This window comes from Coregonus lavaretus, assembly GCF_964263955.1.
Source record: "Coregonus lavaretus genome assembly, chromosome: 5".
NCBI lineage: Eukaryota > Metazoa > Chordata > Actinopteri > Salmoniformes > Salmonidae > Coregonus > Coregonus lavaretus.
The window spans coordinates 32,222,931-32,241,641 of NC_139992.1; the positions used below are offsets into that span (position 1 = coordinate 32,222,931).

At 43.0% G+C, this 18,711-nt stretch overlaps 1 protein-coding gene across 1 annotated transcript in view; it reads right to left on the reverse strand.

Annotated features, from left to right (window-relative positions):
* LOC311129135 (lysine-specific demethylase 5A-like) overlaps positions 1–15,198 on the reverse strand; it is a 39,584-nt gene extending 24,386 nt beyond the window's left edge. Inside the window, exons 1-12 of the mRNA XM_084161427.1 lie at positions 13,743–15,198; positions 12,529–12,606; positions 11,805–11,927; positions 11,233–11,403; positions 6,546–6,737; positions 4,591–4,669; positions 2,302–2,393; positions 1,892–2,059; positions 1,324–1,443; positions 912–1,070; positions 449–630; positions 33–195 (exon numbers count right to left, since the gene is read on the reverse strand). Coding sequence (XP_084017553.1) covers positions 33–195; positions 449–630; positions 912–1,070; positions 1,324–1,443; positions 1,892–2,059; positions 2,302–2,393; positions 4,591–4,669; positions 6,546–6,737; positions 11,233–11,403; positions 11,805–11,927; positions 12,529–12,606; positions 13,743–13,889 — 1,674 coding nt within the window. The 5' untranslated portion in view covers positions 13,890–15,198. The remainder of the gene's footprint in view (positions 1–32; positions 196–448; positions 631–911; positions 1,071–1,323; positions 1,444–1,891; positions 2,060–2,301; positions 2,394–4,590; positions 4,670–6,545; positions 6,738–11,232; positions 11,404–11,804; positions 11,928–12,528; positions 12,607–13,742) is intronic.
* Between the last annotated feature and the right edge of the window lie 3,513 nt (positions 15,199–18,711).

The following is an 18,711-nucleotide window of genomic DNA, read 5'->3' on the forward strand; positions in this document are numbered from 1 at the left end:
AGCACTCCTACTCTGAAACACTTGATACATACGGGCACGCCGTGCTCCATTAGGACGTTGGGATTCATGATGGTGACAAGCTGGTGCAGCAGGTCAGGCTGAGAGTCAAACAACTCTGGGGCCAGCTTCTTCATCACTGACTCCAGCTGCTCTGCCGCGTGGGCTGGGACACCATACCACGTCTTCGGCTCCCCCCTGGAGAGACAGGCAGAGAGAGAAGGTTAACCAGTCAGACGAATGAAGATGGGGAGTACAATTGTCTCTACGACCCATTGCAACATTGTATACGGTTTACATTGTTTTGTACGTGCATTTGTCTGTCTCTTCCCACTGAGGACTGTGTTAGAAAGACAATATATTTCTGTCCTTTGGACTAAAATATACAGTATTACTAAATATTTGGGCAAGAGGTTGATTTAGGACAAGGCATTTATGTTTGTTACTTTACCAGTGCAGGAAGTTGATGGAGTAGCTCCAGTGGTCCTCGATGTGCCAGCAGAAGGAGGAGAAGCACATGCCCACATAGAGCCAGGGAACCTTCATGCCAGAAATATCCACGTTTATGTGGGTAAGGACCGACTGCTCCAGGACTGGCATGTTGTTCAGGTTCCAGCCTGAGTTGGCATACTCCTACAGAAGAACAAGACCGAGGTGATGGAAGTTACTTATTGGTCATAAGTAACATAAACGCAAGCCGTTAAGGGTGTGGATTTCATACTGGGGCTCTTTCTCAATTAATCTTTCCACGATTCATTGTGTCCTCTCTCTACTCCATAAAAGGCATTAGCGGAGAAGGTTCGAATGTAGGAACAACGGATCTTGTCCTCCAATGCGTTTTGAAAAGGTGGCGAAAGACTATCGAGAAAGAGCCTGGGTCCTTCGTAACTATGCAGCAACTGGGACATAGTTACCTCTTCGTCTCCCAGGAGCCGTCTCTTGCCATCCCTGATGGGGAAGCCGCTGCCCACCTCCTTAGAGCTGATGTCAGCTCCGTACTCCACAATGACATCCTCCTCGATGGAGCTCACCAGACGCCAGAACTCCTTCTCCACCAGCTCTGTCGGCACCATCTGGGGGTGCAGCGAAAGGAGAATACACACACATGCATTGTTTAGATGTGATTGGGCATTAGTGGGAGAGAAAGGTTAGGTGTTCAACTTCAAACAGCATGAATGATGAAAATATCACCCAAAGAAAGTGAGTTGACTGCATCTGACTTGATTTTGAGATACAGACCTAACCTGAACATATGTATTCCAAAAGTATAGTTTTCTTTAGATTCTTGCCTATAACTCAAGGTGACCGTTTGATTTTGATACGTACGTGCACGGGCATGTTGAAGTAGTCTGACTTGAAGTGGTCAGCCATCTCTCCAAAGCTCTGGAGGGTGTACTCCCTCACGGCTTGCTCAAAGCCAAATGCCTCCCGCGGCTTACTGCACTCCTGTAGGGAGACATCCAGTGAGAAAACATCATCCTATCCCATAGTCCTTCTCAACATGATTTATGTATATCAGTCATACACTTCCATATCATCACAGCTTGACAAACACTATAACCTATTCATACGGAGGCAAAATTATAACACGTGGTAGGCAGGTGCGAACTGTATGTCCACGTGTTTTTTCTTGTTATAATACTCCTTGTGATTTACATTGTTGTACGTATTTATGAACTATATGAGGTGATGTTGTGCTGTTTGAGATGCAAGATACATTTTCCGAAAGGGACACAATAAATAAATTATTATAACTCACAATTTCTGCAAAAATCTTCCATTGATATAGAATAAATGCATGATTGGCATGAAAATTCAAGTTAGCTGTCGTGTGTTTCTCAAGTGAGGAATCAGCTTCGGATTGGGTAGTGGCAGGGTCATCAGAGTTCCATACCTCAGCGACACACTTGGGGCATCGCCAGTCCCCCTTGGGGACATCCTGTAGAGGCGGAATCAGACAGAAGGTGTGATAGCTGTCATCACAGCCGTCACACAGCAGGAGGCGGTCTTCCTCGTCGCCCCGCCCACACATCAGGCACATGTACAGGTCAATCTGGGGGATCTAGAACAGGAAATACAGAATAATAATTAGTCAAATGATTCAAAAAGTGGTCCATGAAACTAAAAACATGTTTTGAGCTGTTGTCCACTAGTGGTTCATTTGTTCAATGCACTCTAGTGAGTGAGTTGAACAAGACAACACAGACAGAGAAGAAAAGTGGAAAACAACTCATACTTACAAAGTTGAGATTATTATAGAATATTAGACAGACACAGAGGAGGAAGTCAACTGGTGATACTCACAAAGTTGACCTCCAGGGTTTCTTTGCGTGGTCGCATCTTAATGGCGAAGGCCTGGGCCTTCAGGTGACGCTGCTTCTTATTGAACCCATCGTCTTCTCATGTAACACAAGAGAACAGAATTGCTACAATACTGAGACTGAGAGAAATAACATTGCACAACTTGCATTTTCCCAGAAAATACATAAAGAACGTTGCACAGTAATTATGCTCCAAAACATTTAATGGGTATAGCAACCAACGTTTCGGCACACAGTGCCTTTTTCAGGGTTACATGATAAATGCTTGAACCAGGTTATGTAGACAAACAGTTCAATTAGTGCAGCCAATGAACACAGTGAGGGGAGTACCATAGTAATTAAGATAATGAGGGATGAAAAAGTAGAACTGTTAAAAAACTAATATTTTACTGCATGTCAAGATGTAAATAATTGCCCCATGTATTCAACATGATTAGATATAATAGAAAAATCTTGGTCGACCGAGAGTAGTCTGTTCTTTCAACGAACCAATTGGTAGACATTTTTAAATGTTTATTTTTATCTGTATAGCCATACCCTATGTGTTCTAATGAAATTCACATGCACTGAGCTTCTCTGATGCTTTAAGCACACTGTTGAAATAATTAAAAAGACACAAACGACTCAAGAGGGAGCCCGATGGCCACGCTGTGTTACAAAAAAGTGTGTCTGGCACACATTTTCTCTCTCCTCCCTGCTGCAGTGAGCAGGCACTACAGCACAGCAAGTGTTCATCGTGCTGTCCGTGCTGAAGCTGCAACATAAGTACAGCCATTTCATTTCTTACTTCTTTCTCTGACTGAAAAGTTGTGTTACCTAAATTGTTTAGGAAAACCATTCCCTCCCAATTCCATCAACCCTTGCTCTCTTTACGTGAAAAATGTATGCATTGCATCCACGTGACCAATAGGGCCTGACCTATAGCCTATCATATTCACATCAAGAAATTGGTTATAAACTCCCAACACCGTGACACGTGACAGTAAAATGGATGCGGAGGACGTGAAAAATAAACTCGAAATGGGGAATGTTTACTGGTTGCTCAGGAGGGAAAGGGGAAGTCAGGTGTGTGGAAGACATTTGAATTAGTTGTGGAAACTACTGGATATCAAGAAAAAGGAGGGTATAGGCAAAGCGCTGCGTGAGTATTGCGTGCCAAACAGGTGCTGTTAGATTGCAATATAATTGTTCTGCCCGTTTGGAACACTGTAAACACTCAATAAATAAAGTAATACCAGAGAGTCTGTTTTAACTTTAAAAAATTGTAACACCTTTATTACAGCATAACAAAGATTAAAAACTGCCGAATTTGTGAAATTGCTTTATCCAACATTTTGCGGTTGCGTGAGGCTTGGTGCTCACAGAATCAGTAGGCTATTAAACAAACACTCAAACAGGCAACAGAAGCAGGATCTGTCTTATTTCTGTAGATATATATGGATTATTTATAAAGCAAGGCACGTTTAACAGTTGGGCTATTGATTATAAGCCTAATTAAGTTGGGGTTTCCTCTCACCTCAATTTTCTTAGTCAATTAAGGCAAGGGCTGTTTCCTCGTATCCTCACTCCGCTGCTGCCTCCGCCGCATAGTTCTTATGTAAATAAGGTATCTTGGGCCCCATGTAGCTCAGTTGGTAGAGCATGGCACTTGCAACGCCAGGGTTGTGGGTTCGATTCCCACAGGGGGCCAGTATGAAAAATGTATGCACTCACTAACTGTAAGTCGCTCTGGATAAGAGCGTCTGCTAAATGACTAAAGTGTAAATGTATCTGTTTTTAACTTTTAACAAATTAGCAAAAATGTCTAAAAACCTGTTTTCGCTTTGTCATTATGGGGTATTGTTTGTAGATTGATGAGGATTTTTATTTATTTTATTTCATCCATTTTAGAGTAAGGCTGGAAGGTAACGAAATGTGGAAAAAGTGAATGGGTCTGAATACTTTCCGAATGCACTGTATAGGGCCATTATCTTTCCTACATACTTTATATCTGGTTTTAGTTGTTTACACTGAAAGTCTTTTAACATCACGAAAATTTACTTATAATATAATATGCCATTTAGCAGACACTTTTATCCAAAGCGACTTACAGTCATGCGTGCATACATTTTTTTTTGTGTATGAGTGGTCCCGGGGATCGAACCCACTACCCTGGCGTTACAAGCGCCGTGCTCTACCAGCAGAGCTACAGAGGACCACTTGTCGTTGCAGCATCTGCTCTGCATCTGCTCTAAGTAAGTGAAGTTAAATAAATACTTGCGAAGTTCCTTACCAGCCGGTACAATCTCTAACCCAACCACCTTGGGACCACTGCCAAAGATCTGCAGGGTCTTGGGCTCTTTGTTTTCCCGCTAGAAGGAGAGGAGACAAAAACATAATACAACACAACATCAGGGAACATTCCTGGGATGAGTACAAAATGTCACCCTTTTCCCCTATATAGTGCACTACTTTTGACCAGAACACTATGCAGGCCCTGGTCAAAAGTAGTGTACTATACAGTAAGTTAACTCTGGACTACCTCTAGCAGGGTTTCTATTAACCGGTAATAGACGGCTTCTGGCGGATTTTGTTTTTTTTAAGCCGATAAATAAAACTGCCGCCGGCAGATTTTAAGGGAGAATAGCACAGTTCCCGCTCAGCCCAGTCAAAGCTATTCGCTGCTCAGGCACCCCAATGGTGGAACAAGCTCCCCCACGACAGCGGAGTCACTGACCACCTTCCAGAGACACTTGAAACCCTACCTCTAAGGAATACCTGGAATAGTATAATAGTAATCCTTCTACCCCTTTACTACCACTGTCTTTTGTCTAAACTAACACCTGACTTATTTCACCTGCTAGCACTGACTTGTTTAAAGAAATGTACTTATTGTGATCGAGATGTAGTTGTCTCTGATTGCACTGACCTTTCTCACAGCTGCTTGTTTGAATAAGTGTACTTACTGTGATCAAGATGTGGTTGTCCCACTGGCTATCCTAAGTTGAATGCACCAATTTGTAAGTCGCTCTGGACAAGAGCGTCTGCTAAATGACTTAAATGTAAAATGTAAATGTAGCCTAGCCAAAATCTGATCATATCCATGAAGGCAATTATTTTATATCAACTTTCTTTCATTTTCCAGTAGCCAACGGCACAATCGTAGTCATATTAGCATCCCAAGCTAGTTGTTGCATATTAGATCTCCCCAATTTCTAAATTTTGACAGCTGTGTTTTCCCGCAAATTGCATTATAACAAACATTCGCGCATAGCCTACTGCCTTGTGCGCTTATAATGTGAAGAAATAATTGTTCGTAATGTGAAGAAATAATAGTTTATCAACATTTTAAGCTAACTTTTCTGACCTAACTGCTTTTTAAAGTTTTTTTATGTAGCCTATCGTCCCACAACTGTCCCAGTCAGTTTGGAATAGGCTATTTCTTTCTCGACAAGCTGACCAATAGAATAGTTAAACTTTTCTACTATGGGGGATAGCAGATTGACATAGGCTAGTAATTTCGCTATTCGTTACTCGTCTTGTTGGCTGAGGAAAAGTAAACGTGGACAGTTATACATCTTCAAAGTGCAAATCAAAATTCGGTAAGAAGGACCGCACATCGTTGCATCCTCGACTATCGTGTTCTATTAATATGAAGTACCATAATCCAAATGTGATTTCTGTCATTCTGAGCACCGTGGGTGAACACCCTAATCAGGTTACGCACCCAATATATATGGGTCCGGTAAATTTCTCAAATGTCAGTCGAATTAAAATGCTGCTGGTCAAATGTCCGGCGCCACATTTTCCTAACGGAAACACTGACCTCTAGGCATATCCATACATTAGATCAGTATTGGGTACAGTATCTCAGTTAGCAGCATATAAAAACTACAACCGCCAACCTAACGTCCTACAGAACTCGTGATAAGAAATAGGCTGTGCTGAATTACACAAGAGGTAAAGATAATGCTATTACAGTAACCATGCGACCCCATGACTCAGGGTGACGAGCAGATCTCTGTTGATGTTATGGGCACTTTGGGCAGACACAGCACACGCAAGGCTAAGGTTCTCTGGCTATTGAGAATGTATCTCCATCCATCAATTGCATTTCCAGTGCATTAAGTCCCCAAACAAGTTAGGCAAAAAACAGGAGTAAAAATGCAGATAATTTTTTGTAAATCACCATGTGAAATCAAAATGAAAGTGATCAAATACAATTTTAAAACAGTCTCCGGTGATCACCTCATCACCGACCTCGGTCTTCAGGCGGCGGGAGCGTCGCTCAGGGAGCGGGCAGTCCTTGTTCGGAGTCCCGTCACTCAGGCTGTCCCTCTCTCGGTCCTCTTCATCCTCCTCCTCTTCCCCTCCTTCTTCCCCCATGCCTTCGTCCTGCTCCTCTCCGTCATCTCCCTCCTCGTACAGGCGGTGGATACCCTGAGGGGAAGAGAGGGTAGGGAGCAGAGTTAAAAGTCAGCAACAGAGGCAGGAGAACACCTACATACCCACTTCACAACAAGGTGGTGGTATGGGAGGTGTTACTGTAGCAGATGTAAGGTGTTGGTTGCTAGATTATTGGAGAGTGGTTGAATAGAGCAGGGAGTAGTAACATTTATACCATGGCATTGTTGAATTCTAGTTTCTGATTGGCTTGAAGGGCATTCTAGAGCGTGTATTATTTCCCTAGAATGCACAGTATAATTCAATGGCTATAGTTCATTATAATATAATATGCCATTTAGCAGACGCTTTTATCCAAAGCGACTTACAGTCGAACCCACTACCTTGGCGTTACAAGCGCCGTGCTCTACCAGCTGAGCTACAGAGGACCATTCTTACGTGATCTATGTTTGAGCTGCTTTTGAAAGCAAAATTCTAATTAAAAACATTGGCATTGTTGAATTAGATTTTCCTAATAGCAAGATAGGCCTGATGGTTTGGTTAGCTAAACTAGCAAGTCTGTTTGGTTACCAAGGCAACTACTGTAGCTATCTAGTAAACTTGCTTTCCACTCCAGTGGATGTTGAACACATTTCTAGCAGCAAATCTGTTAAAATATAGCCATGGTATGAAAGGGTTATAATCAACTCAAGGCTCTATGCGTTCTCTGGAAAATAATGCAACTCCGTGGAAGGGTAGTTCCATTCCACTAGCACGTTGTGGAACACACCGTCCACGTCGTTCATTATTTTCCATAGAACGCATAGCCCCTCGTTGATTATCCCTTACATGTTGTGATACAGAACCAGAAGAGGCTGGTGGGAGGAGCTATAGGAGGACGGGCTCATTGTAATGGCTGGATTGATTCTATTCCAGCCATTACAATGAGCCCGTCCTCTTATAGCTCTTCCCACCAGCCTCTTCTGTACAGAACATTGTTATAAATGTGACTGTAGCATGGCAAAGCACAAAAGGAAAGAACCACATGACAGGGTATTGACATGAGTTGTAAGAATGTAAAAGTGTGAATACACAGCACAAACCAATGATGGCGCCGGAGAAGATGGCTACTATTTTACAGCCCTCTAACCAATTGTACTATTATGTGTGTTTTTTCGCATTATTTGTAATTTATTCTGTACATAATGTTTCTGCCATCGTCTCTTATAACCAAAAAGAGCTTCTGGATATCAGGACAGCGATTACCCACCTCGTATTGGACAAATAATTTTTCTTCAACGAATCGGACGCGAAGGATATCCTACAGACACCCGACAAGCCCAAATCTCTGTCATTCGCAGGAGAAAGAGACGGAGATATCGTGGACGTAGGTCGGGGTGCCTTGTAAGGATCCCACGGCAAGCAAGTAAACTGCCTCTTCCATCAATCCTATTAGCCAATCTTCAATCATTTGAAAATAAATTAGTTGACCTAAGATTACGGTTATCCTACCAACAGGACATTAAAATCTGTAATATCTTATGTTTCACCGAGTCGTGGCTGAACGACGACATGGACAACATACAGCTAGCGGGCTATACGCTACATCGGCAGGATAGAACGACTGACTCCGGTAAGACAAGGGGTGGCGGTCTGTGTATATTTGTAAACAACAGCTGGCGAACAAAATCAAATACTAAGGAAGTCTCAAGGTTTTGCTCGCCTGAGGTAGAGTTTATGATAAGCTGTAGACCACACTATTTACCAAGAGAGTTTTCATCTATATTTTTCATTGCTGTCTATTTACCACCACAAACCAATGCTGGCATTAAGATTGCACTCAATGAGCTGTATAAGGCCATAACTAAACAGGATAATGCTCATCCAGAGGCAGCGCTCCTAGTGGCCGGGGACTTTAATGCAGGGAAACTTAAATCTGTTCTACCTCATTTCTACCAGCATGTTAAATGTGCAACCAGAGGAGAAAAAAAACTCTAGACCACCTTTACTCCACACACAGAGACGCATACAAAGCTCTCCCTCACCCTCCATTTGGCAAATCTGACCATAACTCTATCCTCCTGATTCCTGCTTATAAGCAAAAACTAAAGCAGGAAGCACCAGTGACTCGGTTAATAAAAAAGTGGTCAGATGACGCAGATGCTAAGCTATAGGACTGTTTTGCTAGCACAGACTGGAACATGTTCCGGGATTCTTCAGATAGCATTGAGGAGTACACCACATCAGTCACTGGCTTCATCAATAAGTGCATCGATGACGTCGTCCCCACAGTGACCGTACGTACATACCCCAACCAGAAGCAATGGATTACAGGCAACATCCGCACTGAGCTAAAGGGTAGAGCTGCCGCATTCAAGGAGCGGGACTCTAACCCGGACGCTTATAAGAAATCCTGCTATGCCCTCCGACGAACCATCAAACAGGCAAAGAGTCAATACAGGACTAAGATTGAATCGTACTACACCGGCTCTGACGCTCGTCAGATGTGGCAGGGCTTGAAAACTATTACAGACTACAAAGGGAAGCACAGCCGCGAGCTGCCCAGTGACACAAGCCTACCAGACGAGCTAAACCACTTATATGCTCGCTTCGAAGCAAGCAACACTGAAGCATGCATGAGAGCACCAGCTGTTCCGGATGACTTTATGATCACACTCTCCGTAGCCGATGTGAGTAAGACTTTTAAGCAGGTCAACATTCACAAGGCCGCAGGGCCAGACGGATTACCAGGATGTGTACTCCGAGCATGTGCTGACCAACTGGCAAGTGTCTTCACCGACATTTTCAACATGTCCCTGACTGAGTCTGTAATACCAACATGTATCAAGCAGACCACCATAGTCCCTGTGCCCAAGGACACTAAGAACCTGCCTAAATGACTACCGACCCGTAGCACTGACGTCTGTAGCCATGAAGTGCTTTGAAAGGCTGGTCATGGCTCACATCAACACAATTATCCCAGAAACGCTAGACCCACTCCAATTTGCATACCACCCCAACATATCCACAGATGATGCAATCTCTATTGCACTCCACACTGCCCTTTCCCACCTGGACAAGAGGAACACCTACGTGAGAATGCTATTCATTGACTACAGCTCAGCGTTCAACACCATTGTGCCCTCAAAGCTCATCACTAAGCTAAGGATCCTGGGACTAAACACCTCCCTCTGCAACTGGATCCTGGACTTCCTGACAAGCCGCCCCCAGGTGGTAAGGGTAGGTAACAACACCTCTGACACGCTGATCCTCAACACGGGGGCCCCTCAGGGGTGCGTGCTCAGACCCCTCCTGTACTCCCTGTTCACCCATGACTGCATGGCCAGACACGACTCCAACAACATCATTAAGTTTGCCGACGACACAACAGTAGTAGGCCTGATCACCAACAACAACGACACAGCCTATAGGGAGGAGGTCAGAGACTTGGCCGTGTGGGGCCAGGATAACAACCTCTCCCTCAACGTGACCAAGACAAAGGAGATGATTGTGGACTACAGGGGGAAAAAAAAGAACTGAGCACGCCCCCGTTCTCATCGACGGGGCTGTAGTGGAACAGGTTGAGAGCTTCAAGTTCCTTGGTGTCCACATCACCAACGAACTATCATGGTCCAAACACACCAAGACAGTCGTGAAGAGGGCACGACAAAGCCTATTCCCCATCAGGAGACTGAAAATATTTGGCATGGGTCCTCAGATCCTCAAAAGTTTCTACAGCTGCACCATCGATAGCATCCTGACTGGTTGCATCACCGTCTGGTACGGCAACTGCTCTGCCTCCAACCGCAAGGCACTACAGAGGGTAGTGCGTACAGCCCAGTACATCACTGGGGCCAAGCTTCCTGCCATCCAGGACCTCTATACCAGGCGGTGTCAGAGGAAGGCCCTCAAAATTGTCAAAGACTCCAGCCACCCTAGTCATAGACTGTTCTCTCTGCTACCGCACGGCAAGTGGTACCGGAGCGCCAAGTCTAGGTCCAAAAGGCTTCTCAACAGCTTCTACCCCCAAGCCATAAGACTCCTGAACAGCTAATCATGGCTACCCGGACTATTTGCACTGCCCCCCCAACCCCACCCCATCTTTTTACGCTGCTGCTACTCTGTTAATTATTTATGCATAGTCACTTTAACTCTACCCACATGTACATATTACCTCAACTAGCCGGTGCCCCCGCACATTGACTCTGCACCGGTACCCCCCTGTATATAGCCTCCCTACTGTTATTTTATTTTACTTCTGCTCGTTTTTTCCTCAACACTTTTTTGTTGTTGTTTTATTTTACATTTTTATTACAAAATAAATGCATTGTTGGTTAAGGGCTGTAAGTAAGCATTTCACAGTAATGTCTACACCTGTTGTATTCGGCGCATGTGGCAAATAAAATTTGATTTGATGATCCACACCTAACACTTGTCGAAAGAGGGCTGATGCAATTCAATACCTCTATTGACATCACAAAAACATTTCTCACACTCCACAGACATCTAGCCTACATGTTATTGTGTGCATGTGTCGACCAATAGCACTTACAGTGAGCGTGGCTCCAGACTGGAAGAGCTCGTAGGGGTAGAGGATCCTCTCAAAGTGGGACCGCAGCAGAGAGCCCGTACCTTTCCCTGGGGGGAAACTCAACCTGCTGGCCACCTTGGACCATCTCTTCTCCTTACACACTGTCTCAAAGCCTCCCTCAGAGGAGACAATCTGAAATACAATGTTTTTTAGTAAGATGGTTGTGGTTGACTCATACACAAAATGCATATTTTCAGAATACTAAGGAGATGTACACCAGCACTTAGCACCTCTTTGTCCTCTGTAGCTCAGCTGGTAGAGCACGGCGCTTGTAACACCAAGGTAGTGGGATCGATCCCCGGGACCACCCATACACAAAAATGTATGCACGCACGACTGTAAGTCGCTTTGGATAAAAGCTTCTGCTAAATGGCATATTATTATTATTATTGTTGTCCTAAAACAAAATCCAAAACAAACACTACTTACTCCTCAGTTATAAATACATTATAGCATACTTACACAAACACACCACCCTGCATGTTTCTAAACACAGTATACTGTTCAGGTGAATGGTCTGACGCCGGTCTTACCTTGCTGAGCTGGTAAAGATCGAGGATCTTCCTCTCCACATGAGGGAAGCGCAGCCTGGACCCCTGCAGCTCCCAGAACTTGGCAATCTGATCCAGGAAGTTGAGCTTGACTCGAGTGAGGGCCTGAAAGCAATGGGAGAGGTGAGGGAAGGGTACACAAACACATGAAAGTCAATTCAAGTGAAAAATCTGGCATGCTCAACTCTAAACAGGAGTATAAAGAGGTGTCTTTGAGTGGTGTAGCCTAGGAGAAATCCAAGTAAAGACATAGCCTACACATGCCAGTGACTGATATCCTTTCAACTCTTAAGGTAGGCTAGGCTACAACTTTTCTGACCCTAAAAACCCTTCCTAAAGTAGGCCTACCACCCATTCAGGCCAGTGGTCTGTTAACTCAGTCATTGTATACAAGAGTGCTGCCCCCAAAATGTGACGACAGCTGCAGTCAATGCACATAAGGTCTGCACTGTCCAGCCACACCAACGTTTGGGCTACCTACTCACAAAAAACATGTTTATTCATAGAATACATAATAACATATGTTTAAATAACATACATCAGTGAATGACTGACAACAAACTCAGCTGAATAACTAGCCTATTTGACAACTTACTTAGGCAATACCTCTATTTAGGCCTATACCTTATAATGACTACATCCAGGCTACCTAACTGTATTTCCAACATAGCCTTCACAGTGTCGTAACTAGGTACAGTATACTTGCCTCCAATTCATTGAGTCTCTGGACTCTGGGAGTGAAGCGGAAGTTGCGTACGTCGCAGGCAAAAGGAGGTGTCCAGTCCTAAAAGACAGAGAAGAGAACAATGGAAACCAAATGAACAACTTTGGTTCATATTTTTATATGATGAAGTAATGAGGAAGTAAAAGCAACAACAAAAAACTAGAAAATACTTGACAACATAAACATTACATAACAGTATTCAAATCCCCTTTTCACATAAATAATATAAGGATGTGTTGATACAGATTGGGAAAGCATCAGCCCTGGAAATTGGATGTAAAAAAAAAAGTATAATAATATCTAAAATGTTAACTGAATACTGGATATGACACAAATCATAATTTAAGCCCCTGTAGTCTAATTGCTTCAAAATGGGCACAGATTTATCCCCAAAAGACAAATAATATTGGGGCACAGTGCATCAAAGAAAACCTCCCAGAAGCAACTGGCAAGTTTAAGTGCGGCAAATATAAGAGGGTTAGCCTATTCACTCAAAGGTTCTGTGTGGGAAAAGGGAATAAAAGAGAAAAATACAAAAAGGCCAATAGACATACATTTGATTTGCACAAGGCCAAATATGAAAAACATGAAACGTAGTGCTTTAAGGTTCTAATTTCACTTCCTGCTACTGTAGGCCTATCCCAAACCATACAAAACATATATTACTCTTTACAGCTAAATACATGCATATTGTTAATATTGTAGTCATGATGTAGAAAAGACTTGGACATCTAGGACATCAAATGAAAAGCACCTAGGAGTTGATATATCAAATTGTGAATCGTTCAAAAATGTATCTAGACCTCATCTAATTCGTGTAACGTTTACTTGATATCCCGAATGTAACAGTTCCGATCTGTCCAGGAAACACCAAAAAAGAAAACAAAGAGTCACAGACGCGAGTCCTGAATAGAGGCCGCTGTTTTAAATGACGACTTTACTTTAACAGTTTGGCTAAATATAAACATCCAAAATCATTGTTAAAATAAAATGAGAAACAGACAAGAAATTTGACTAATATTTGACCTCCACAAGTGAAAAATTCAAAGAGTAAAATGTCGTTGCCCAACTAAAAATGTGCGTCGGGCTAGGCCGAAAATAACATAAATAGATGACAAGGGCACAAACCAATGCAGCCGTAAATCTTAAAATGGAAGCAATGTGTTATATTCCAAAAGCAGAGACAGTGAGGTTACCTCGGGCGGTCGAATTTTGCAGATGCCAGTTCTCTCTGCAATAGGTCGAATCTTGTTTATAAATCCTAGTGGATCCGAAAAATCTTCCCAACTCGGCTCAAAAACTGGGCACTCAGGAGGGGGTACAAATTCGGCAAAATCAGACATGATGAAATCACAACTGTAAAATTCTCTTTTAAAAAACCAATAGTACTTGTGTTAAAAATGCATTATGTTGACATCTTTGAGTGAGGCCATCTTTCAATTAGCACAGATATTGTTGCTTCGGCAACTTCTCCTTCATGTTCATGATAGTTTTAGTCTCAAGAAAAATCATTTCAATGAAGACAATTTCTTGATATGCCAACAGCTGGGCGACATGACAATATTGTTGTGTTGACGTCTCAAAGACAAAACTGTAAAAGATCAAAAATAAATGTCCATTCCTATTCCATTTTAAGGAAATTGCTGGGCCAAGCCGGGCGGCGTCCACACCCACCACTCCCGTGCAGCAACGTGAACTGCAGGGCTGAGAACTACCTGGGGCGCAGGACAAGATCAGTCAAAAGCGCCATCACTCCCCTTTAAAATGGTGACATATGATCCCGCAACAAACTAAAAATGGACCAAAAAATGTTTTATAACTATAATTTATAACTCTTCTAAGCCCCATATTCACCGAATAAACATTTTCCACATTATTTGCGATTTCACTTTTGAATATCCATCGGTTGCGACATCTTCATGTGCCAGGATAATGCATTATTTCACCAGATTTCGCAATTGTATCCATTTAAAGTTGTGTCTAAGTGGTTATCCAATCTAATGATGACCTTCTTGAGTAGTTTTCCAGCCTAAATGAGTGCAACCCTCTTCATCCGACGAGTAGCTGATGACAATCAACATTGAAACGAGAGCAGTTAGCTAGCAATTTGCGCACATTGTTGATCAAACCGTGTCCACTGCGACGTCCATTCATTTGCACGAGAACATTAGCTAGCTCGTTGCTACAACAGGCAGGGGGTTCCGTGGAGTTGAAGGGTCGACATTCCCGATTCAGCAACAAACGTTATTTGCTCCACAATAAACCAGACGAGCTAATTTAAACCAGTCTCATGCACACAGTTATCCTGCTTCGTGTCACTCGAGTACTTTTCTAGCTGCCGTTGTCATTAAAAAACACGATACTTCCTAGCTAGCTGGCAAGCTTAGCTAATTTAGCCTAGCCACACAGTGCTGTGACTGCTTGCTAGTTGCTGGCCAATAACTTCGTATGGTGTCTTTCTTTAGTTCGCACAGTTCTGGAACAATACAAATTTTTTCAGGATAAACATTTCGTCTATAATTGTTCAGTAAATGCCTATGTTGCTCGACGCTTTGAACGTTCGAATATTGTATATATTGAGATATTTTCCACCTTTCTTTTACTAGCAATGACCATATCACTACCATGTATCAATCCTCCACTTCCGCCTCCACATCCGCTTCAAGAAAACTAGAACCATGGTTTTACTTATTATTTCCCTCTATACAAAATCATATGCCTCCAGATATGTGCATAAACATTTATGGTAAATTAATTGTAGTTTTGTAAGGTACTACTACTAGTGCTGCGTTCATAACCAAGTGGGGGAAAGAATCCATCATCTCTAGCGGTGCTTTCACGACCACTGGGATTCGGGGAAAAAACGAGGTCAAATCGTGACGTCAGTGATATTCAGGTCGGAGAAGTCGGAGCTCTAGGATGATCCCAGAGTTTCCGACTTGGAATTCCGAGTTGGATGACATTTCAAACCCATTTTTCCCAGTCGAAATACATTTCCCCCGAATTGCCAGTTGCATTGAACTCACTGAAGTCGGATGTCGGAGATTTCCCAGTTGTATGAGCTCCGACTTCTCCCACATGATGACCTCTGATATCGCCTAAGGAAATTATTTCCATAACAGAATTTTCGCCACTTATGTGTAACTAAACATTCTTTATAAAAGCAATATATTTATATGTTTTTTTTAACACTATAATTAGTTTACAAGTATGATTGATAGCTGTACTTTTAGTTTATGGTTGATCAGCTTGTTGGCCATTAGCCAATCGGCGTTTCAACGAGTTCAAAGCATGTGTGAATGCATCCAATTTGTATTTACGACTTCACAACTAGTAATTACCACTTTCCCACTTGGTTATGCTGCGTTCATGAGCTCATCAGAGCTTCCTATTTAATTTCGATAATACGGCTTTGTTTCATTCATGTGCTTTTTGGTCGAAACAATTCTTCAAACAATGTTGCTTATGCTGTAGGGTCGTTCAAGTGAAACTTCCCAGTCGGAACTTCCGATAACTCCGAAAGCATGTATACAGGGTCAGTGTGTAAGGATAATAGAAAAGGTCACCCCATACAAAACCAACCAGTCAATATAATCGAGAACTATAATCAGAAATCACGTGATATGTATCAAACAGTGGGGCGCCGTCTGACCCGCTTGTTGGTAACTATTTATATGCTAATTTCTGAACGCAAAAAGCATCAACCATGGCTGTTATTACACCCCGTACAAGTTGGTGGCGTTTTTTTTTTTTTTTTCACATTTATTTAACCAGGTAAGCCAGTTGAGAACAAGTTCTCATTTACAACTGCGACCTGGCCAAGATAAAGCATAGCAGTGCGATAAAAACAACACAGAGTTACATATGGGGTAAAAAAAACATAAAGTCAAAAATACAACAGAAAATATATATACAGTGTGTGCAAATGTAGCAAGTTATGGAGGTAAGGCAATAATTAGGCTATAGTGCAAAATAATTACAATAGTATTAACACTTGAATGCTAGATGTGCAAGAGATTATGTGCAAATAGAGATACTGGGGTGCAAAAGAGCAAAATAAATAACAATATAGGGATGAGGTAGTTGGGTGGGCTAATTTCAGATGGGCTGTGTACAGGTGCAGTGATCGGTAAGGTGCTCTGACAACTGATGCTTAAAGTTAGTGAGGGAGATAAGAGTCTCCAGCTTCAGAGATTTTTGCAATTCGTTCCAGTCATTGGCAGCAGAGAACTGGAAGGAATGGCGGCCAAAGGAGGTGTTGGCTTTGGGAATGACCAGTGAGATATACCTGCTGGAGCGCAGACTACGGATGGGTGCTGCTATGGTGACCAATGAGCTAAGATAAGGCGGGGATTTGCCTAGCAGTGATTTATAGATGGCCTGGAGCCAGTGGGTTTGACGACGAACATGTAGTGAGGACCAGCCAACAAGAGCGTACAGGTCACAGTGGTGGGTAGTGTATGGGGCTTTGGAGACAAAACGGATGGCACTGTGATAGACTACATCCAATTTGCTGAGTAGAGTGTTGGAGGCTATTTTGTAAATGACATCGCCGAAGTCAAGGATCGGTAGGATAGTCAGTTTTACGAGGGCATGTTTGGCAGCATGAGTGAAGGAGGCTTTGTTGCGAAATAGGAAGCCAATTCTAGATTTAACTTTGGATTGGAGATTCTTTATGTGAGTCTGGAAGGAGAGTTTACAGTCTAACCAGACACCTAGGTATTTGTAGTTGTCCACATACTCTATGTCAGACCCGTCGAGAGTGGTGATTCTAGTCGGGTGGGCAGGTGCCAGCAGCGTTCGATTGAAAAGCATGCATTTAGTTTTACTAGTGTTTAAGAGCAGTTGGAGGCTACTGAAGGAGTGTTGTATGGCATTGAAGCTCGTTTGGAGGTTTGTTAACACAGTGTCCAATGAAGGGCCAGATGTATACAAAATGGTGTCGTCTGCGTAGAGGTGGATCTGAGAGTCACCAGCAGCAAGAGCGACATCATTGATATACACAGAGAAAAGTGTCGGCCCAAGAATTGAACCCTGTGGCACCCCCATAGAGACTGCCATAGGTCCAGACAACAGGCCCTCCGATTTGACACACTGAACTCTATCTGAGAAGTAGTTGGTGAACCAGGCGAGGCAGTCATTTGAGAAACCAAGGCTATTTAGTCTGCCAATAAGAATGCAGTGGTTGACAGAGTCGAAAGCCTTGGCCAGGTCGATGAAGACGGCTGCACAGTACTGTCTATTATCAATCGCGGTTATAATATCGTTTAGGACCTTGAGCGTGGCTGAAATGCACCCATGACCAGCTCGGAAACCGGATTGCATAGCGGAGAAGGTATGGCGGTAATGACAATTTGTATTGCTTTTTTATTGTGCTGTAACTAAAACTAAAAAAAGATCTTCTGACATTTTTCCCAGCTAGCAAGGATGTCAAATACACAGTGAGAGAGGTACGGACATGGAGAGGGGGAAACATTAGGGATGTAACGATTCACTGATAGGTATTGGACCCCGGTTCAATGACTGCCCAGAATCGGCCCATTCTGTCTGCCAGAACTAAGTCGATACTGCAGGTGTATACTGCAGAAGTGTCCCGATGCAAATTCATATTAATATTATCCATCCACCCCCCTGATAGTTTTCAATTCAGTTGCATTATACTATATCAAAATACAAAAACAGCTGTAAACTAACAGTAGGGAACATAGCCCTTAGCCACACATCCACCACAGCAGTGTCCCCTTATACACATACACACACACACATATAATAAAAATACAATATAAACTACAGCCTCAGATCAAAGCAATTCATACAACAAATCACAGGGTAGGAAGTAGGGAGCAGAGCCCCATCCACAACAGCACACATATTCAGTCAGAGAGGAGTCACATGTTTAGGCCCGGGAAATTAGGGTTGGTCACAGCTCTGAGATGGACCGGACTAAAAGAGAGAGAAGATGTTGCAGCATGTGCTGCTGGACAAGAGCGCTGACGTTAATGCCCCACCTCAGCCTCCATGAGAGGAGTTTGACCAGTCAGAGAGAACGTATGGGTCAGTGAAGTACTGCACCACACAGTCGGACACCATACCCAATTCCTAATGTCTTTGACTCTAGCCCAGAGAACATAACATGTCAGGTTCAGCCGATGAAGGCTGCTCTCA